At 46.9% G+C, this 19,674-nt stretch overlaps 1 protein-coding gene across 3 annotated transcripts in view; it reads left to right on the top strand.

Moving 5' to 3' along the window:
* The window catches only part of LOC149359246 (ankyrin repeat, SAM and basic leucine zipper domain-containing protein 1-like), a 36,995-nt gene extending 18,356 nt beyond the window's left edge, over window positions 1-18,639 (top strand). For all 3 annotated transcript variants that reach the window (XM_089571529.1, XM_089571530.1, XM_089571528.1), the window contains 6 exons: window positions 1,203-1,303; window positions 4,380-4,515; window positions 10,248-10,333; window positions 11,166-11,417; window positions 15,185-15,410; window positions 18,442-18,639. In XM_089571529.1, the coding sequence (XP_089427655.1) occupies window positions 1,203-1,303; window positions 4,380-4,515; window positions 10,248-10,333; window positions 11,166-11,417; window positions 15,185-15,410; window positions 18,442-18,624 (984 nt within the window). In that variant the 3' untranslated portion in view covers window positions 18,625-18,639. The remainder of the gene's footprint in view (window positions 1-1,202; window positions 1,304-4,379; window positions 4,516-10,247; window positions 10,334-11,165; window positions 11,418-15,184; window positions 15,411-18,441) is intronic.
* Window positions 18,640-19,674: the final 1,035 nt, after the last annotated feature.

Below are 19,674 nucleotides of genomic sequence, written 5' to 3'. Positions count from 1 at the left end.
AAGTTGAGTGAAGCTACTAGTGGGATTAGCCTAGCGATTATGCTGCCGGCAATTGCTCCACTGTAGTAGTGGCCCTTGGATGTGCCCTGGGATGTTAATTAAAGGAGCTGCGAAACACTGCCCGGGGGAATACCGGCTATACTTCAGGTGGGTTCTTTATGTCACACAGATGCTGACTTAAAAAGAATTACAGTAATCGATGCACAGGAACGGGAGTTATTCAGTGAAGAAATTTCAAAATACAAGCAAACAAAACGCTGCCCTCAACTCGATTTTGGCGGGGCTTCCCACTCCTATTTCGCTCTCCCAATGACGGCACCTGGCGCAACCAATCACAAAAGCCAGCCAGAGCACGTCGCGGAAGTTTGTACTCCATGGTTGCCTGCTCTCTGTGAGACTGGCAGCGTTGTTTCCATGCCAGAGCGCCCCTGGTGGTGCATTTTTATTTTACTTGCTTTGCAGGGCTTTTATCTAAGACAAACAAATTGTTTTTGTTGATCTAGTATAAAACGCAGACAGGTGACAAAATGTGTCTCTATTTATTCACACAATTTGCAGTATATTTACTGTTTGTCCGGTCATCAAGCTCGCGCCAGGTGATGTCATATCCGCTGCTAAAAACCCGCCACTGTGTGGCGACACCATCAGAGCCATGAAGTTGTTTTTGGGAGGACATTAAAATATTAAAAAACGGAATGTACGCGGTATTACCGACGCTAATAGCACCATTATAACTCACTGTATGCGATAAACAGGCAAAACAGTTAACTAAGATTGTGTTTCTGGGCCCCTTTAAGATCGGGAATCTGTGTGGCACAGGTCTGTGGTCTGACGCTTCGGAATGCACACAGATGCCCACAACAGTCACCAACTTCTGGTGTCACCACCTGGAGTCGCGTGGTAGGTGCAGATGAAGCATGCTGCTAGGAGGCCTTGCCAGAGTCAGATCAAGGTTCAAACCAATCCAGATGGAAATGGTTCTGTGTTGGTTTCTAAAGGCAGCTGCAGTAAAATGGCCCAGATGCATTTCAAAAAGGCCAGGGCACTAGGCTATTATTGCAAGATCATGTTCTGCCAGGTCAAGTCTTTGTAGAAAAAATGCAGCTGGGATATGAGGAGACACTGGCCGAATTTCGTAACTGATTGCATGGGTGCACTTGGTTTGTTGTTTTCACAGTGACGACAGCCTTCTTTTGCTGTAGCTTTCGCAGGTCTTGTCCCGGTTTGAGGCGGAACAACACAAGCAGGGTGGCATGGCTGACCTTGACATGGGGGAGCCATGGTTCGTCAGCCAGCCTTCCAGGTAATACACTTCTGCTCAAGATAAAAATTGTCCCCGACGTCAAATAGGTCGAAAGAGAATAGCTTTGAATGCTTTTTTTTTCAAGTGCTTTTGCTGCCACGGTGGCTCAGTGGTTATGGTGCTTGACTGCTGACCCCAGAGGTGCGGATTCGATGCCGGCCGCATTTCGTTGGCGCAATGCTTGTTGAGACCTGTGTGATGTGTGATGTCAGTGCCCCGGGTGGTCAAAATTGTGCAGAACCCTCCACTACGGTGTCCCTCATAGCCTGAGTTGCTTTGGGACATTAAATTTAGGCATGTACGAAGTGATTTTTGGTTGAAGGAAGTGAGTAGCAATTTTCTACGAGTCGCTGCGAATTGACTGTTTCAAATACTCCTAGAACAGAAAAAGGCTAAATGGCACAGTAAGCATTTTCGAAATCATATATTTTTCGAATGAGCAAGGCCACTACATGAAAAAAAAAAGGAAATGCGTTGAAACTTTGTCACACATATTAAATCTTTGTCAAGTTTCTGCAAATATGGCCATCGGATTTTGGGGCAGCCAATCTACATGTGGTGCCAACATATCTTGGAGTGTGAGACCTGCATATGGGGCCTCCAACTGCTGCTCTTAACTGCAGTTGTGTCGTTGAGCAGCTATTGGTTTTAGGCGGTGCCTCCTGCTAGGTGTATGTGCCAGGTGTCCAGTGCCACCCCACATCAGGCATGGGAAACGGGCATGTGTTGCACTCCCCTTGCTTATCGAATTTCACATGGAGAAGAGTGGCTGCAGTCAACTCAGACTTGGGCAGTCAAGGCAGGCGCTTATAGGTACATGGGGTGATGAGAGATAAATGTGGGCTGCATGCGTTAGCACTGACAATGGTGAGGGAACTCTCGCGATCAACCATTAGCTGCTACCTGCCAGGCTGGCAGTGTGGTTGGGGACTTCAATGTAGATATAAAGACAACACGAATTTCTTACCACTAACGCGGGAGAACATCCCATTCCTCTCGCTCATAATACCTCCCATGGCTGTGACAACCTAGCGAAATACCTGCATAGACCTCGTCTTTGGGAACTAGGCATTGGTGCAGCAAGTCGAGCATGTATCCATCTATTTCTCCGACCACAAAGCTTCCTTCATGACAATCAAAGACTTTTAATGGAGTGTTTCTTGAAGAAGGAATATGTGTGAAAAATAACAAGTCTGTAATTGCACATACGTGTCTTGCTCGATTTCTTTGCCTCAATCTATCTAAAAGCTGAAACAGCTGATGAGCGGCGCTCAAATTTCGCATTAGGAAATAACATAGTCTTCGTCAATTTTTTCAGTTACCTTAGAAGCAAAAACCTGTCAGATGCAAACCTTTGCTAATAACGGCAAACTTAGTGGTTTAGCACATTTCTGCATCACACTCAAACTTTTTCAGCATTATTTGCCAACATAAGAGATTTGCAAATGTGGGGATTTCACCCCGCGTCTTCCCCTTTCTTTGCTTTCACGCGATGCACCCTCCCATGGCCGGTCTTGAGGAGAGGCACGCCCCATGACCCTGTCTAGTTAGTCACCTTAAAGGGACACTGAGGAGAAATTGAAGTTGGCTTGTATCGACAGAATACCAGCTCCTGATTACAAAAACGCCACTCATACTGACAACAAAGCTCTTGTAACGTAGAAAAGAGCAAGAACCAAAATTCAGGTATCACCGCCACAGGCCAAACTCACAAGTACAAGCGTGATGACGTGATAGGACAAGACAGTGTTGCTAGAACCAATGGTTCTAGGAACACTAGAACACGAGAAGCCACGAATCACTGAGGCGCAGCCAATGCATGCGCAAATCTCCTTGACGTCGTCAGATGACGCCACGTACCTGGCAGCTATGCGCGTGCCTGCAGCATCGGGACCAATCAGTGCCTGCTCACCGGAGGTAGGCGGGCTCCCAGTATTCCACTAACGGTAACAAGGTACAAGGTATGCTGAGGTGTCAATTAGCGTGAACTTCGTTGATGACTTCGAGAACGGGATCCATCGTAACGCTGGCAAAACGCCGGTGCAAATGTAAACAAAGCGACGGTAGCGACGGCTGCAATAGCCGATAGGCGCCTTCAACATGTGGTCGGCGGTAGCTTTCATTTTGCCTGCTGCTAGGCCGCACCGCTAGCAGCCAGAAATCACGGAGTCTGTGTTACATCATGTGCACGTCATGATTCCTGTCAATTAGTCCTGTGTCGTCATAAGAGAGTCCCAAGTTTGAATCAGAGCGGCGGGAAAAACTTTCTCAACTTCGAATCCAAATTTCTTAGAAATAAATGCATCTTTCGCTGCCGGCCAAGTGGCAACAAAGCCATGAAATGCCGAACTATCGAATTTTCCTATAAAAAAAATATTAATAGAGCTCTCCTCACTGTCCCTATAACTAACAAGAGCATCACAGCGACATGAGCGCCACGGACGGCATGATTGCTGTGTGCGCTGGAGAAAGCACACTTTCTTTGGCTCGGGAATTTGTCACGCATGGATGTGTCGGCGCGGCGCTCCGCTCTCTTCCAGCGGGGCAAGGCCTCGTGAGGGGGAACGTTCTGTCGCATCTCGTCCCATGTGGCCGTGTAGTATCTCCCTTGCCTTAGCGTGAGCGAATGTTCGCTCATAGCTGTCCTGGTGAGCCGGATGACCTCGATTCCATAGCGTATTTTGTTGCTAACTGGCGTTTTTGTTGTGGCAATAAATGCCTGTGTGTTAGCCAGAGTGTCGTTCCTTTGTGCCCTCACAACAAGGCCCGCCGTGGTCGGCATGTGCTCGGTAGCATATGCAATCAAGTGGTCAACAATGTCAGCCGCAGTTAAACGGGGAAAACGTATTTATCTCCCCTTTTGCAACACCATAGAAACGAAAAGTTTATGCCCCAGAGTTCTTCCAGATCAATGTTTCAATCAGCTCCAAATCAATCAGCTCCAAAGTGCTGCAGATTGGAAATTTTAGTGCTCCAGAAATTGCTCCAAATATCTTTTGTGAGAACATGAAAATGTGGACAGTAGCAGTTGTACCATCATGGTAGTACACATTGTAGTGAATGTGTTTCCCCACAGAAAGTTCCAGGACGCCTTTGGTGACATGGCACTGGTTCTGGCTGCTGCTGGAGTGGAGCAGTGGCTGCCGCTACTTCAAGAGCACGGCATCGGCTTCCAAGAGATGCTCAGCCTCGACGACAAAGCCCTGCTTGAGGCGAGTTGTGCTGAGCTGGAAATGCACTCTGCACAGGCAGTGCAATGGTGGCTCTCTGAATTTCATGTGCAGAGTCTCATAATCGTTATTCACTGCTTGCCTGAAAGAGGCATTGGGAGCACTGTCACGAGTCAGGTGTAAGGTGAATGGGGAGTGCCTCCGACAGTGTTGTTCTGGTAAACAACTGAAGAGGAGTTGCAGTGAGTAACTGAGTTCTTAGACACACAGTGCACAATGACAGGTCTAAACACTGATGTTCAAAGTAATCTTGATAGGTTAAGCAAAGGAGAAATAGTAGTAGCCAGCTAATAAGATACTAGGGAGTACATCTATACTGGCCAAGTAATTGTAAGTAAATAGCAAGAAAAATTGGAGCGGACACTTAAGCGCTGCCTTAAGGGTATGACGCGATAGCGTAATGAGTTAATTTTCATATATACAGAAGGTGATTCTCTACATTCATAGATTGCTGAGACCCCTCCTGGTACAGTGGTGCCACGATTAAGCGATGTGCCACTGCCCTGAGATGGCAGGTGTTCCCAGCAGTGGGCCTTGTGCGTCAGGTTGCTCTCCCCCAGCGACCAATCATTAATTTAGTAACTGCCACCTGCCACGGTGGGCAGTACTATCCAGTGCCATTGTTGAGGGTGAGGGAACACCTCCAAGAATGCAATAATTGCCGGCCTATCTTTGTGGCAACAGAGGTTCTATTCCGCCACCCTGAACAAAGAATCAGGGAGGTGATGGAAGCTTTCCACATTGTCTCGCACGGTAATTGCGTGAGTAAGCCGTCACTATCGCTCACGAAAAAGGAAATAGTAGGTTAGCTGCGTAAATTTTGAGTTTGTTCAGTTATAACATGGAATCTTAAGTGTTTTTATCTGTACCTACCTGTGATATCTTTTCATATTTAAGTGTTTGTTGCCTTCCCATTAAACTAGTTGTGAAAAAGGCGCTTGTCCTGTGGTTTCTTCGCTGTCTTTTGTTTGTTCGCGGCCACAAATTTTCATTATGAACAACCTACAACTAGCCTAGCTTTCCATTCTGTTGAAACAGTTCAAGCTACACAGGGGCAAGAAAGTAGACGAGACACACACACAGCGCTGTGTGTGTCTCGTCTACTTTCTTGTCCCTGTGTAGCTTGAGCTGTTTTACCTTGACATTGCTTAGCACAGTTTCCAATAAACGTTTGTGGCCATGAAATCTCCTCCTTTCACTTTTGCATGAAAGAACCACAACAACCACCTGAACCTAGCACAGCAGCACAGCACCAGAACACGTCACACTAGCGCACATATCCATATTTGACTTAATTACCCAAATTGCGTGATATTTTGTCTTCTGCTTTCTAATCGATTATCTTTAAGTGATAAAATAACTGCACTATTAATCTCCCATTAACCAAGTCCACAATTTTAAAAAGAAGGAACATCCTTTATGCTTCTAGGTTTCGGTGGCTGTTGGCTTCCTTCATGCATGTTGTAACGAGCCCTCTTTTCCTTCCCTCGTCTGCTCAATGGCTTAAAGGGACACTGAGGAGAAATTGAAGTTGGCTTGTATCGACAGAATACCAGCTCCTGATTACAGAAACGCCACTCGTACTGACAACAAAGCTCTTGTAACCTAGAAAAGAGCAAGAACCAAAATACAGGTATCGCCGCCACAGGCCAAACTCGCAAGTACAAGCGTGATGACGTCATAGGACAAAGCAGTGTTACTAAAACCAATGGTTCTAGTAGCACTGGGACACGAGAAGCCAAGAATCACTGAGGCGCAGCCAATTCATGCGCCAATCTCCTTGACGTCGCCAGATGGCGCCACGTACCCGGCAGCTACGCGCGTGCCTGCACCATCGCAACCAATCAGCACCTGCTCACTGGAGGTAGGCGGGCTCCCGCTATTCCGCTAATGGTAATAAGGTACACGGTATGCTAAAGGTGTCTATTTGCGAGAACTTCGTTGATGACTTCGAGAACGGGATTCATCATAACGCTGGCAAAACGCGGTGCAAACGTAAGTGAAACGACGGTAGCGACGGCCAAATAGCCGATAGATGCCTTCAACTTGCAGCCGGCGGTAGCTTTCTTTTCGGCTGCTGCTAGGCCTTACCACCAGAAATCACTGAGTCTGCATTACGTCATGTGCACATCATGTTTCACGTCACTTAGTCCTTTGTTGTCATAAGAGAGTCCCAAGTTTGAATCAGAGCGGCGGGAAAAACTTTTTCAATTTCAAATCCAAATTTCTTAGAAATAAATGCATCTTTCGCTGCCGGCCAAGTGGCAACAAAGCCATGAAATGCCGGACTATCAGATTTTGCTATAAAAAAAAAATATTAATAGTGCTCTCCTCACTGTCCCTTTAAAGGGACCCTGAAAAGCTCTTTGCCAAGGTTAGCAAAAGCCCACGAGAGATCGGTATTCCATCACTTGTCGCCGCACCGCAAAAATTGTTAAGCGAACTCCATCAACACCGAAGATATCGCCGATTAAAAATGATGTTCCTCCTCTCCCCCACATACCACCCTCAACTCATACACGCGGGGCTCGCTCCGAAAAAAAAAAAGAAAAGACGGGCCGATGCTCCGCCCATGCATACGTCAGGCAATGGCGCTCTGCTTGTTTACTTCCGGTGGTCGCAGACACATGTGCGAAAGTGAGTGCGATTCACTGCGGTGCGCTGTTGCGAACGGCGTCGCAACGTCCGATCGCAGCTCGTCGCCTGTGTGCAACTAGCTAGATGTCAACGACGAGCCGCGCGCGGCAGATGCAACGACGGGAAGCGGGAGCGAAAGCGAGCACGGAGAGCGGCAGCGTCGTGATGACGTACAGCGCGCTCCTCAGGGCGCTCGGGGCCGAGCCACACCGGGCCGGCCTGCCAGCCTTGACGCCGGCCACCGGCGAGTGAAAAACGCGCTAGTATTGTTTGTCACGTTTATAGCAAGCCCTGGGATAGATGCATGTCAAAAATGCATCACTTCTGACGGTCGTTGGCCAATACCGAGCTGATCGTACAAGTGATGAATGCGATACTAGCAAATTTTATCCCATAGCCGCTTTGGCGCTGCTGCGGCGCTTCGCCTGCCGCCTGCTAGCTCCGTTGCTGAAGGCGTCGTGGAAATCGAATATATATTCTATTATGGGACGAGTTCGCAGTAAAGCGATGTGAAGAGTAGGCCTTTTGACATAGCGCAAGCGACTTCCGAAGCGCCGTCAGCGATGCGAAACCATTAGGCCTAGCGACGACTAGGGCAGCCTGGGAACAGCGCGCAGTTCGCCGCCCGGCGTTGCCGCAGTCGGTGTCGTTTGCCGAAAGATCCACTTTTTAACAGACATGTTGTCGTTGCTCGAATCTAGAAAGCATCATCTCTGGTAGAATGTCTGTTTTGTATTTCCTTGTGCGAATGTCAAGTACGCCGAGCATGCCGGCCGGCCGACCGGCCTGGATCAGGTCTGCCGGCGTCATAAAAAATGAGCTAAAGAGTGTTCTTGACGTAAATAATAAACCCTAGGCCAAGAAATGTGAAAAATGTGTCATTTTTGAGGATCGCTGACCAATACTGAGCTGCTGGTAAAGGTAACAACTGTGATACGAGCAAATTTCTGGCCACAACCGCCTTGCAGCTGCCGCTGGCCTGACGTTGGGGTCCGGCTCGCCTGGCACCCGCTCGCTTCGCTGCTGAAGGCGTCGCGGAAAGTGACCATACTATTACTTTATTGTGAGATGATGCTGTTGACTGTAAAGTAGGGGTGTGCGAATATCCAATTTTTCGAATACGAATCGAATACGAATACTTAGTTCCGAATATCGAATCGAATAATCAAGGACAGACGCATTTAATCACTATGAAACATTTATTTGGGCACCCAAGAACATCGCAGTCAACTATCGATGATTAAATGAACACAAAAGGTTTGTGTGGCTGCACAAAAAGTATCCAAGCCTCGAATATTATTCTTAGAAGAGTGGAAATATCCGAGAAGATGGCTAGTACACAGCATTGATTAAGGCTAGCTTGCCTTCAGCACAAAAGCGCGTTGCTGGGATGACGTAAAAGGTTGTCGTGAAGGAAAACCAGCTGCACCACATGGTCAGGCAGAAGTAGTTCCCTTCTAACTGAAACGACTCCTCCAGCTACAGAAAATGCCCTCTCACTTGGCACTGACCTGGCACGTATTGCGAGGTACTTCGTGCACACCTCTGACTATGCCAGCTTCGCAGGTAGAGCCACAAAAAAGCTCATCAGTGCAGTCAGCTACCGCATGGGCCTTGGAGGAAGAGATGGAAGAGATAATTTTCCTTCCGTGTAGGCGCCGCCATGTTGTTATGTATCTGTCGATAGGGCTTGCGGACCGAAATGAACGCCGGTGCTCACAATGAATATTCGGCTAGGTACGAATATTCGCGTCGGGTCGAATATTCGAAACAACACGAATACTTGGATTTCGAATCGAATTCGAATACTAAAAATATAATATTCGAAATATATTCGAAAATTTCGAATGTTCGCACACCCCTACTGTAAAGCGATGTGTAGAGTAAGCCTTTTATTAGAGCTCAGGCGACTTCCGAAGCGCCGGCCGCTGCCTCTTCGACGCGAAACGAGCTATAGGCCTAGCGCAGGCAGCAGCAGAGCTCGTGGCTCGTAGAGCCTGCGAGCGGTGCCGTTGCCGAAAGCTCCCAACATAAGCAGGCATGCTTTGTCGCTGCTCGAGTATAGCTGGCAGTCTTTCTGATGACGATCGGTGCCGCGCCGTCCAAGTTTTCGCACATCTGTCTCCTGATTGCTGCTCGAACAGCATGGATCCGGAGCTCGAAGCGCGGCTGCGTGCAGCCACCGCTGAGATGGGCTTCGAGCCTTTAAGTACACACCATACCGAGACCCACAGGGCGACGACAGCAGCGATATATATAATTCTAGTACACTATAGCAGCGACTCGTCAGCGCAGCTAGGAAACTCGCAAAGGCGGGCGCCGAGATTTGACGAAAACACATGCTTTTGTGAGCAGACGGATTTCCTTCTTTACCGGAAGTACCACATTAATTTCAAGAAATGCGCTGGATTCTTACCTTTGTATACGTATGTTTTTAAAAAATAATAAGCAATCAATAAAATAATATTTCAAGGAGCATCAGTGCTCAGTTTCAAATGAAATGTTGCAAAAATTGCGCGTGACGTCAATTGGCAGAGCCAATGAGAAGGGTCGCCCAGTCCATGGCCAAGGCTGCCCAGTTTACGTCAAGTGGTAGGGGCGGGTAAAAACGCGCGGTGAGGTGTCGCCCTAATCGGCTGTGAGCGGCAAGTTTGAAAAATTGTTTGTAAATTATTGGTTCCACGCGCAGCTTTCTGAATCAGACTAGAATACTCGCAGAGATCACCTCTACAGAGTTGTTGCAATAAAATATGATTGAAGAAACCATTTCAGGGTCCCTTTAATGAGGTCCTTGGTTCTGGCAGTCTAGATGCCATAGATAGCATAAGAGGGTTCTCCCTCACTGTTTGGTCACATTTCAAGTGTGTCCGCTGTTTGCTCGATCATGCTGTCACCTTCCATCTGTTGCCACCTTGCCTGGCACATTGCGTGTCAGTGTTTTAAGACACTCTTGCAGGGCCTTCCGGTAGTTGCATTGTGAGTGACCTTGATGGTTTCAGGCATGGCGCGTAATTTGCCTTGTAGCCACAGCTCTGTGCTGGCTATGGAGCAGCTGGTGGGTTGTTGCCCTCTCGCAGATGGGTGTGAAGTTGGCTGATGAACGGGCCAAGATCCTTGCAGCTGTGGAATCTACCCAGCGGTTCCAGACAACTGGTGCACAGCCGTGAGTACTCGTTGCCTCTCAGTCATGTCCACAGGTGGATGTAGACAGCTTTGTAAGCCATGATAATTTTCCAGATTAATTAAGAACTGGCCTAACCTAACCTAATGAAGAGCTCTGAATCCCTGGCTTGTGCTTCATTCATGGCTATAACGGCTGATACTGTTACTTGGACTGGGTTCCTAAGATGGGAAAGTCTGTCTGTCCATCAGACCAGCTTGGCAGTGATGCACTCTTTGGAATGTGGCTGTAGCAAAGCTGTGGTGTCAGAGGCCACAGGGACATGTGTTCCTTAAAGATAACTCCAAAGCTTCTGCGCACCACCTAGATGATCACAAAACACTCGATTTTGGGTGAGTGGTCGCATGCTTGTATCTTGTTTAGACAATGGCTGGCATCTCTGGGCAGCTGATGGAATGGGGTTTGATCACCGGTCCAAATAGAATGCTGCACCGCCATTGTAGGTCCCGTTTGTGCTTTCGTGGCGGTGGTGCTAGCTGGGAGCCACATCACAAATCTTTCAGGGCCTAGGTTCAGCGCTAGTTAAAATTGTTCCTAGCTGGTTCAAAGGCTTGCTCACACTGTGGCATTTGTAGCTTCACTGAAACAAACATCCCGGGTGACAGGGGTCTGAAAGAGGACAGTCCCACTTCCGCCGTGATTGCCTGGGTATCTGCATAGGACACCTGCTCATTTTGTGCGAACAAGGACAAAGGAAGCATTGAACCGCCAGCTATGACTCTTGGTGGTGTGGAATGCGAGTCCGCAGCCATTGCAGTATAGCACTGCATGCACATACAAAAGCATCGAGTGGGTCCTGGTTTCTCGTTATTAGCTCCGCCACCGTTGATTACGGGATGGAGTCGTTCCTGTCGGCACTGGACATGTTGGAGCTCGGGGACACGCTGCGGGAGCACAACGTGGCCACCCTGGGTGCCCTGCTGAGGCTGGACGAAGCTGGCCTCGAGCGGGCTGGCATCAAGCAGGTCGGCATACGGACACGCCTGGCTGCCGCCATACGTCGGGCCCACCAGCTGCCCTGGCACAAGAGCAGCGTGACGGATGTGCGCAGGGCAGCTGCCATCACGTGAGCATTCCAATCTCACTGTCCAGTCTCACTATTAATGTCATCAAGCCTGTCTGACGTCATATGCCCAAGGTCGTGCGTATAGCCACTTGCACAACCCTTCAAGGTGGTGGTTGTGATGGCATCTTGCTAGGCAGGTCATCACTCCCAGAGGGGCAAGTTGAGCAAAAGTAGAGGCGGTATATTTCATGTTGAGGGAAAATTCAGAGGATGGAGATTGTAGCTTTCATTGCTCTTATCTTGCAAGTTTAGGGCGAATTCTTGCAGGACAGCATTGCTTGTAAGGTGGCCTACAGATTCCGAGATGTGTCCCGTGATCTCCGGAAAGGTGTTTCAAGGCTCCTTCTAGTTTCATTGTACTTAACCTACAGGTAGCAGAGAAGGAAGACTTTTGGCCAAAATCAGATTGTGCTACTCACAGATTCATGTATGTTAAGCACTATAAGGGGGGACGAGGGTCTTAAAACTAACTTTTTTATTTATGGCTAGAATGTCATGAAATTTTGCACACAGATGTATTTTTCTCTTCTGATTCCAAGTATGTAATCATAATTGAGCTGGTGGTCTTAGTTCTTACGAAGTCTAGAATGTAATTAGGTAATTTCTTACGCAGCTTTAATGAACTTTCTCAATGCATTTTGTTGCTTTTATTTACATGAATTGATAGCCAGAGAGTTCCCTTACCCGATGACATTCTTCGTTTTTCTCTAAAGGTATGTCATCCTGATATACTATGTTGAGAGTAAAAGGTCACAGTATTTGACACCGCAACTCATTAAGCTAATTGTAAATTGCTAATTATATGTGGCCTAAACAAAAAAGTAAGAATGTCATTGGGTATAATAATTGACTGGCTATCAATTCATGTAATTAAAACCAACAACATGCAATGAGAAAGTTCATTAAAGCTGCGTAAGAAATTACCTAATTACACTCTAGAATTTAAGATAACTTTTGATCTAAGACCACCAAATCAATTATGACTACATTTTTGAAATCAGAAGAGAAAAACACACCCGTGTGCAAAATTTCATCATACTCTAGCCACAAGTAAAAAGGTCAGTTTGAAGACCCTCTTCCCCCATAAGTTGGTGACAATTGTCACCACCCCAGCATAAAGGGACGCTTCTAGTCTTCTGTCTCAGTTTTCGTTAGCAGATACAAGTATTAAAAGATTGAAAAAAGAAAAAAAAGGAATTTGGTTTTGTTTATTTATTCATTGCAGTACCCCAGCGCCTAGACATTATAGGCAGGGGGTAGGGGAAAAGAGAAGGTAATAAAAAAATTTCAAGCAATGCAAGATGTCATGCATGAATGATAATATAACCGGAACAATTTTACGTGAGTAGGCATAAGAGCATGTAGGCATAAGAGCTATCAGCGCTGGAATTACCCAAGCAGCAGCAGCAGCGCGGCGGCGATGAATGCATGCTGCTCAGCCCGTGTCTTTTCTTTCGCTATGTCCTATTATTGTTCACTGCTTTTGAGCATGAACTGTTGTAGTGCCAATTGGTATGACGTTCCCCAAAAGCAGTGGAGATGCGCCGAGCACGGTGCTTTGTGTCAACTGTGGTCACTCGTTGCGATCCTAGACGTTCCTCTCATGTCAGTTCATGCTTTATCGCCATGAAACTTTTCTGCCAAATTTCATAACTCAGCACAAGGTAGAGATAGTCAGCGAAGCGAATTTGTTATATCAATGTCAACAGCCAGAACATTTTCTTTACATGGAAGTCTCAAATACACGCGCTTCAATGGGGTGGCACTGGGGAATTGAGAAATTTCGTAAAATCAAGGAATTCGCTACATGGCGGTTCATTACATCCAGGTTTAATTTTATTTTCATGTTGTATATGTCTTGTGCTCCTGAATGGGAGCCAGAAGGGGGCAGACAAGCATTTATCTGCCTTTTAGTCTGCCCCGTAGGTAACTGAAACTGCGTTGTCTGAATAAATACTTAGAGTGGCAACTTTTTTGTATTTCTGTGCATGAAACCTAGAACTCTGCATGCTTTAGGTAATCAGTGTGTTGAATCTGGGAAAGACCAGGGGTGAGATAAGCATCAAGATGTTCATGCTCATGAACTCGTAACCACTTGGATGAATTTACAATGTAACAGAAGTCATGAGGTCTGAAAAACATAATCATCATCAGCTTGATTCATCACCCACTGCAGGATTCATCACCCACTGCAGGACAAAGGCCTCTTCCATATCTGTGGCCACCTTATCCCTGCAAACTTTTCAGCAAAAAAGATATAGTATAAAAATTACGATGTGTTCTGTATATTTATTTGTCCAGATTGTAAAAAGTTGTGCGCACATATGCCTAGTATTTGGGCTTGATCACCGACCACAAAGTAGCTTTTGATAATCTGCATTTTTCAGTAAATAATATAACATCGTAATTTGCCTGGATTGTCTGGAATCGGCGAAAAATTGCAAACCGCTACATGCAGAATTTTTATTGCGGCAAGAGAAGCAGCCAATGTGTGAAGCTACGCCATATGGCGAACTACGAGGCAACCATTGTCCCTGCTCGGAGTTGGGGCTGGTCTGAGAGTCGATTTTATAGCAACGTAGTTCTGTTTCAAAATTCGCTGCTTGCTGGGCAAACCATGTCAATCTGCTCCAAAAATTGATCCAAATTGGGGTTTGGTGGAAGCACCACTGAGGTTTGTTTCTCTACGGGATTCAGTGGCCCAGCCATGATCAACAGCTATGCATCTCTGATTCAACTGTTATGGCATGAAATGCAAATGTGTTCTTTTATCTGCGAGGACGTGGCCTCAGAGAAGCAGCTGTCTGTGCACAAGAAGTGAGGAGGCCTTGCTGTCAAACCTCATTTGAGGAATTTAACCCTTTGAAGGTTTTTGCCGTATATGTACGGCGGCGGTTTTCTGTCCCGCAAGGTCTTTGCCGTACGGGTACGGTTTCGGTCTTCCGTTTGAAATTTTGCGCCAAAAGAACAATGCGTGCTCACTGGGGGGTGCTGCCACCTCTTAGGACTTACAAGAAGTGTTTGAATTTTGTGCTGCCTTCTTACGGAGATAAGCAGAACTTACGTCTAGCTTTAGCGCGGCGGCACAGACTGCGGCAACACCCCTTTTGTAGTTTTGGTTTCGTCGCGCGATCGCAACGGAGTCGCGCGAAATTTGAGTTTTCGTTTTGTCAGCACTATCTTGCAGGGGCTGCCGAAGTTGATTTCTATCTTTATTGGTGCTGCTCTTAGCTTGCTTATCACCGTTGCTCGCGAGGTATTCTCGCCCTCTGCGGCAACGCGCCTACGCGGTTTTGATTCCGCCGCGGGATCGCAACGGAGTCGCGCGAAACGTGTTTTCTCTTTGTGGGCACTGTTTTGCAGAGGCGGCGAAAGTTGATTTCTATCTTTATTGCTGCTGCTCTTAGCTTGTTTATCACCGTTGCTATTCTATTCTATTGAACATTTTCCAGTTGTGAGTGATGCTGTCACCAAAGTACTGTTCCTATTTTTTTTTACTATTTATTCTCGATTATATACATTTTGTAGATTCAAGATCCGCAATAAAGTAATTTGACCACCTGGGAAAGTTTTCTTCAAAATAATTCGACCCTCAAAGGGTTAATGGCAAGGCGTTGCTTTTCTTCCAAGAGTTTCTTCCAGCCCCTGTGGCCAGAATGTAGTGCCAGTCCCTCGAGAATTAAACAGAGAGCATTTGTGAGTGCTCTTCAAATGCAATGCCAAGAGGTCAGAAAAAGGCCAACAGAATGCACAAACAATGGTCCCAGGTGCCCCGGTGCGGTGTCGGTGGTGTCGACGGTGCGCCAGCACTTGGGCCACCTGGAGGTGTCCATGGGCCACCTGAGGCAACACCTGAGCCAGAGGCCCCAGGACCTGCAGCTGGGCCGTGACCTCTGCAGCATCCGGCACCTGCGTGATGAGCTTCGGGAAGCCCATGGGGCACTGCATGCACTGGCCACCCAGCTGAAGAAGGTGGACCAGCTGGCAGCCCAGGTACATTAGGGGAGGACGGAAGGGGGTGGCCACCAAGGAATTGTAAGATTGTTAGCCGTGATGTCCATTTTTCTCTCCACAATGGCATTCTCTATATATTTTGTGTGTGTGTGTGTGTGTGTGTATGTACGCGTGTGTGCGTGTGTGTGTGTGTATGTGCGCGTGTGTGTGTGTGTGTTGCCATTCTCTCTCTGTTGGCTTTGCTTGGCTTGTTTTGGCGTTGATTCGCTTGGCCACCAAGGCAAGCCAAGCCAAAGGGCAGCAACAGCTGCAACGGGCTTCGGTTACGCAGCTCAGAGTGGGCTCTCATTAAGGGCTCTCGCCATGTACAGACTTTGAGCCCTGCCCCACGAGAGAGTGCACCTCCACATGGAAACTTCCCCACAGTGTTGCACGATTGAAAAACTGCACACGGCACTGCGCTGCAAATGGATACCAGCGCTAAAAAAAAAAAGCAGAACCTGGCTTGTCATGGGTTGTATTATATCTTCACTGCACAGTCTCTGCACTCAACTTATGCATCACAACTAGTCAAGGCATCAAAATGTTAGTGCTTTTAATTTCATCGTGATTAGTATCTTTTTGTTTTGGCTACAAGAAGATTTAAAAAAAAACAGCACTATTTTCTTATTGCATAGGAAGAGGGTGATGGTTGTGGAGTGGGCAGAACTTCACTGTAAACTTAAGCTGCAATCAACTATATTATGGATAAAGGCGCAGAAGAGGCATGTGCAAAAGTGCTGAAAAATATCTATAGTGGCTGCACGGCCACCATAGTCTTCCATAGGGAAAGTGGTAAAATCTGTCGGGGAGGGTGTCAGGTAGGGAGATATGACCTCTCCCGTTATATCCACTGCTTGTTCGCAGGGGGTATTCAGAGATTGGATTAAGGAAGCTTGGTGATAAACCTTTGATGACATTGCCTTGACACTGGCATTGGCACTGATGATGTCCCCTTAACTCAGGGGATGAACTGCAAAGCATGATTAATGATCTAGACAGGCAAAGTATAACGATGGACCAACAAATCATTATGCATTATGACATTATCAGTTTGAAATATCAAATAATTTTGAATATAAGCACAAACGGTTCTAACTAAAGACAAATTCTTTTTCACGAAACACAGCTATGAACAGAAACGAAAAATATTGTAAATTTTGGTTTTGAAAAACCCAGCATCAACGTAATTTACTATACCTGTAAGGCCCACCAGGCATTAAATAATAGACGAGGGAATCATGTTACAGTAATAAGTAGTAAACTTTGTCTGTAGACTACTACTCTGTTCCCATTTCTCTGGATAACAAATTCAGTAAAAAAAGTGATATCTTATGTTTGACTCTGTGCTTGCAGACAAAGCAACTTGCTGGATGCTGTCCTGAAGCATTGCAAGGCGCCCAGACAAGAAAGACCTTTGAGTCAATTTGGGCATTCCATTTGGATCCATTTGGAATCAAATGGACTCAACAGGACAGCTGATTGAACTGTTGAATCCAATTTGGCACTCCGGATAGGAGGGCAGTTGGAAGCCACCGACTGAGACCAAAACTTCCTGTACAAATCGTTTGCAAATCATTTGCAATTAATTATTCATGCTGTGCATTGATGTTTTGAGCTTATTTTGATTAGTATTATTTGGCCTGCAGGCCTCTTTGAAAAAAAAAAATGTACATTCAGAAACTTTGCCCTTTTGAACGAAATAACTTTACTTAACGGACAAGTGCCACTGGATCCACTGAGACCCTCCACACTGCCACAAGTGCCACTGAGACCCTCCACAAGGAGGGTCTCATGAGTGGGGTATATGAGCCCGAAAAAACGCGTTCATTCAGTGGACATACACTGATCACTTTGGTGTTGTGTCACCTCTTCATGTCTGTAGTGTTCCCATGGCTTACGAGGTACCATGCATGCTTGCCTGTGGATGCCACATTTTGACCAAACAGTTGGAATTTCTTATTAGAAGCCTATGTTTTCTTGAAATGAGAAGGCGACCAAATTGGACCCACTGAACTTTTTTGCCTGGGTGGCCATCCTTGCTGGAGGAGTTACGTCAGAGGCCAGTTGGGCAAGGTGCTAAGCACTGAAACGAACATCAGTGGCGGAATCACCCATCCTTCACAATGCCTAGATGCATTGGTAAAAAGTACTGGTTATGGAATGCCACCCTATTCATGGCGATATGCTTAGCACTCGCGTATTGGCTTCATTGCGAACTGAAGGTGCGAAACATGTGTTTAGATGCCCCAGCGCACAGCCCATGCTGTACATATACGCGGTGCGGTTGCGCGGGTTTGCTGTGAACCCGATGTTTTGGATGCATGATTGCCCTCTGTGGCCTAAGATGCGTAATTTTCAAATTGGTATTGAGAGCAAGCAAGGTGATCGTTGCGAAACAAACCCAGCAGCACATGGTGCTGCACTTGGTTTTCCAACCTGCAAGTGCGCGTTGATGTTATCCAAGACCGATTCTATGAGAAAAGAGTGTTTAGCAATGTCGCAGTATTTCGCCGTGAGTTTGCACAAACAGAATGTCTCAATATTTAGGAATTGATTGGTAAATACTATTTGCAGGCTATTCCAAGTTTCGAGTATTCGCGCACACCTATTAAAAACCCTTGACCTCAGCAGAAATGGACACTGCAGGCTTTCTTGTGTGGTATTGAACAAAACCTTTTATTTCTTGTGACCAGTCACTGAGGAAGCATTTTCTGCTGAAATAATTTGTTGCCTGCATTTCATGCTAACTTTTTGAATCTGGTTACGCACATCCAAGTTCGTGGTCTCTAGCACAAATTTAAATGACGTAATGCGAGCTTCAGATGAAACATTTCGTTTTGAGCATTGCAGCAAGTCATTTAGTAGGAGTCTTCGGATGTATGTTGTGAACTGTGCATCTTCGCTCGGCACGGAGTATCTGCTGGTATGCGAATGGAGTTGTCCCTTAGGGAAGAGGCTGTTCTGGCGCAGCCACGTAGGAAGGTTGACCGGTGCTTGATGTACAGCAGAGCAACCACTGTCCATGCAGGTGGAAGGGTGCGTGGAGTACCAACCACAATGGCCACCCCTGCCGGCAAAGCACAGCCAGCACTCGTTGTGGCTGCCTCTGTGCCTTCTCGCGACCACACTGTGGGCGTGCAAGGCAGCTGGCCTGCTGGGACAGTGGCCGCTGCTCCTACCACGTGGATGGTCTGTTCGTCATCCGGCATAAAAATGTCTTCTTGCAGTTGTTTTCAGATTCTTCATTCACTAAAACTCTTTCCTGGCGTGCCATCTAAGGCCACTCTGTTCTTGGGACACCGCGAGTTTGACAGTGTGGTGTGGTTGGAAGGCTTCGCCTGCTGCGGATCTGTCATTGTGCTGGCATCTTTCTTCCCAGCTGGCCCAGTCTTGCATGAGCTCCTTTCAGGGGTATCACTGCCTTCCCGGCTGGAATTGCGGATGTTTCCGATTACCTCGTGGCGCCTGCTGTGCGGTATAGGAATGGCGTCAGGCACCACGTTGCGGTGGCTTTCACTGGGGTCCCAAGACATATCCTGTGACGAGGTCAGTTAACAATGCATCACAGCACCGGAGGAACAGCCTGCATGAAACACACACGCAGCACTAATTGGCTACTGTTAACATGCTTTCAGTCGCAGTTTTTAAACAGCAAACCCATTTCAACAAAAAATTTTGTTCAGCGTGTGAAACAAGGAACACGCAAGGGCTATGCGACAAGACACACTTCAGACATCAGGTTTGTATTGTTTATTTGCATAGTGTGGGACATGTTGATGCCAGCACCCAGCAAGAGCACTGAAATTCTAATGTTTTCATTGGCTCCACAAAGTCACCAGTGATGCGAGCAGCAGCTTACAGTGCTAGTTCTTGGCAGTGGATATTACACTGCCTGTGATTGGTAGGACATACACTTTATGCCTTACAATCCACTTTCCTTTAATTTTTACACTTCTTTCAATGTTGCTCAGGCGATCACCTATACAATGGATGCTTGCCAGTCACCACTGAAGGTGGCACCACTGCAACCCCTTCTAGTCGCTTCAGAAATTGTTTCGCTAATCACCGGAGTTTATTTTAATTTGCGGTCATGGCTTTTGTATCCAAGTGCATGTGAAGGCACTGCACATGTTTTAAGTTTTGCCTACTCCATGAGCACAGGGAGCGGCATCTGTTAAGAGCTTAATTGTAATGACTGCTGGCAGACTGTAATGCATCAAAGCCGGGGGAGTACTTGTAGACAGCCGTGAAGGATGAAAGA

The sequence above is a fragment of the Amblyomma mixtum genome, chromosome 2 (assembly GCF_055824585.1).
Source record: "Amblyomma mixtum isolate Tamu chromosome 2, ASM5582458v1, whole genome shotgun sequence".
In the NCBI taxonomy this organism is placed as follows: Eukaryota; Metazoa; Arthropoda; class Arachnida; order Ixodida; family Ixodidae; genus Amblyomma; species Amblyomma mixtum.
This window is presented reverse-complemented; position numbering and strand designations above follow the sequence as displayed.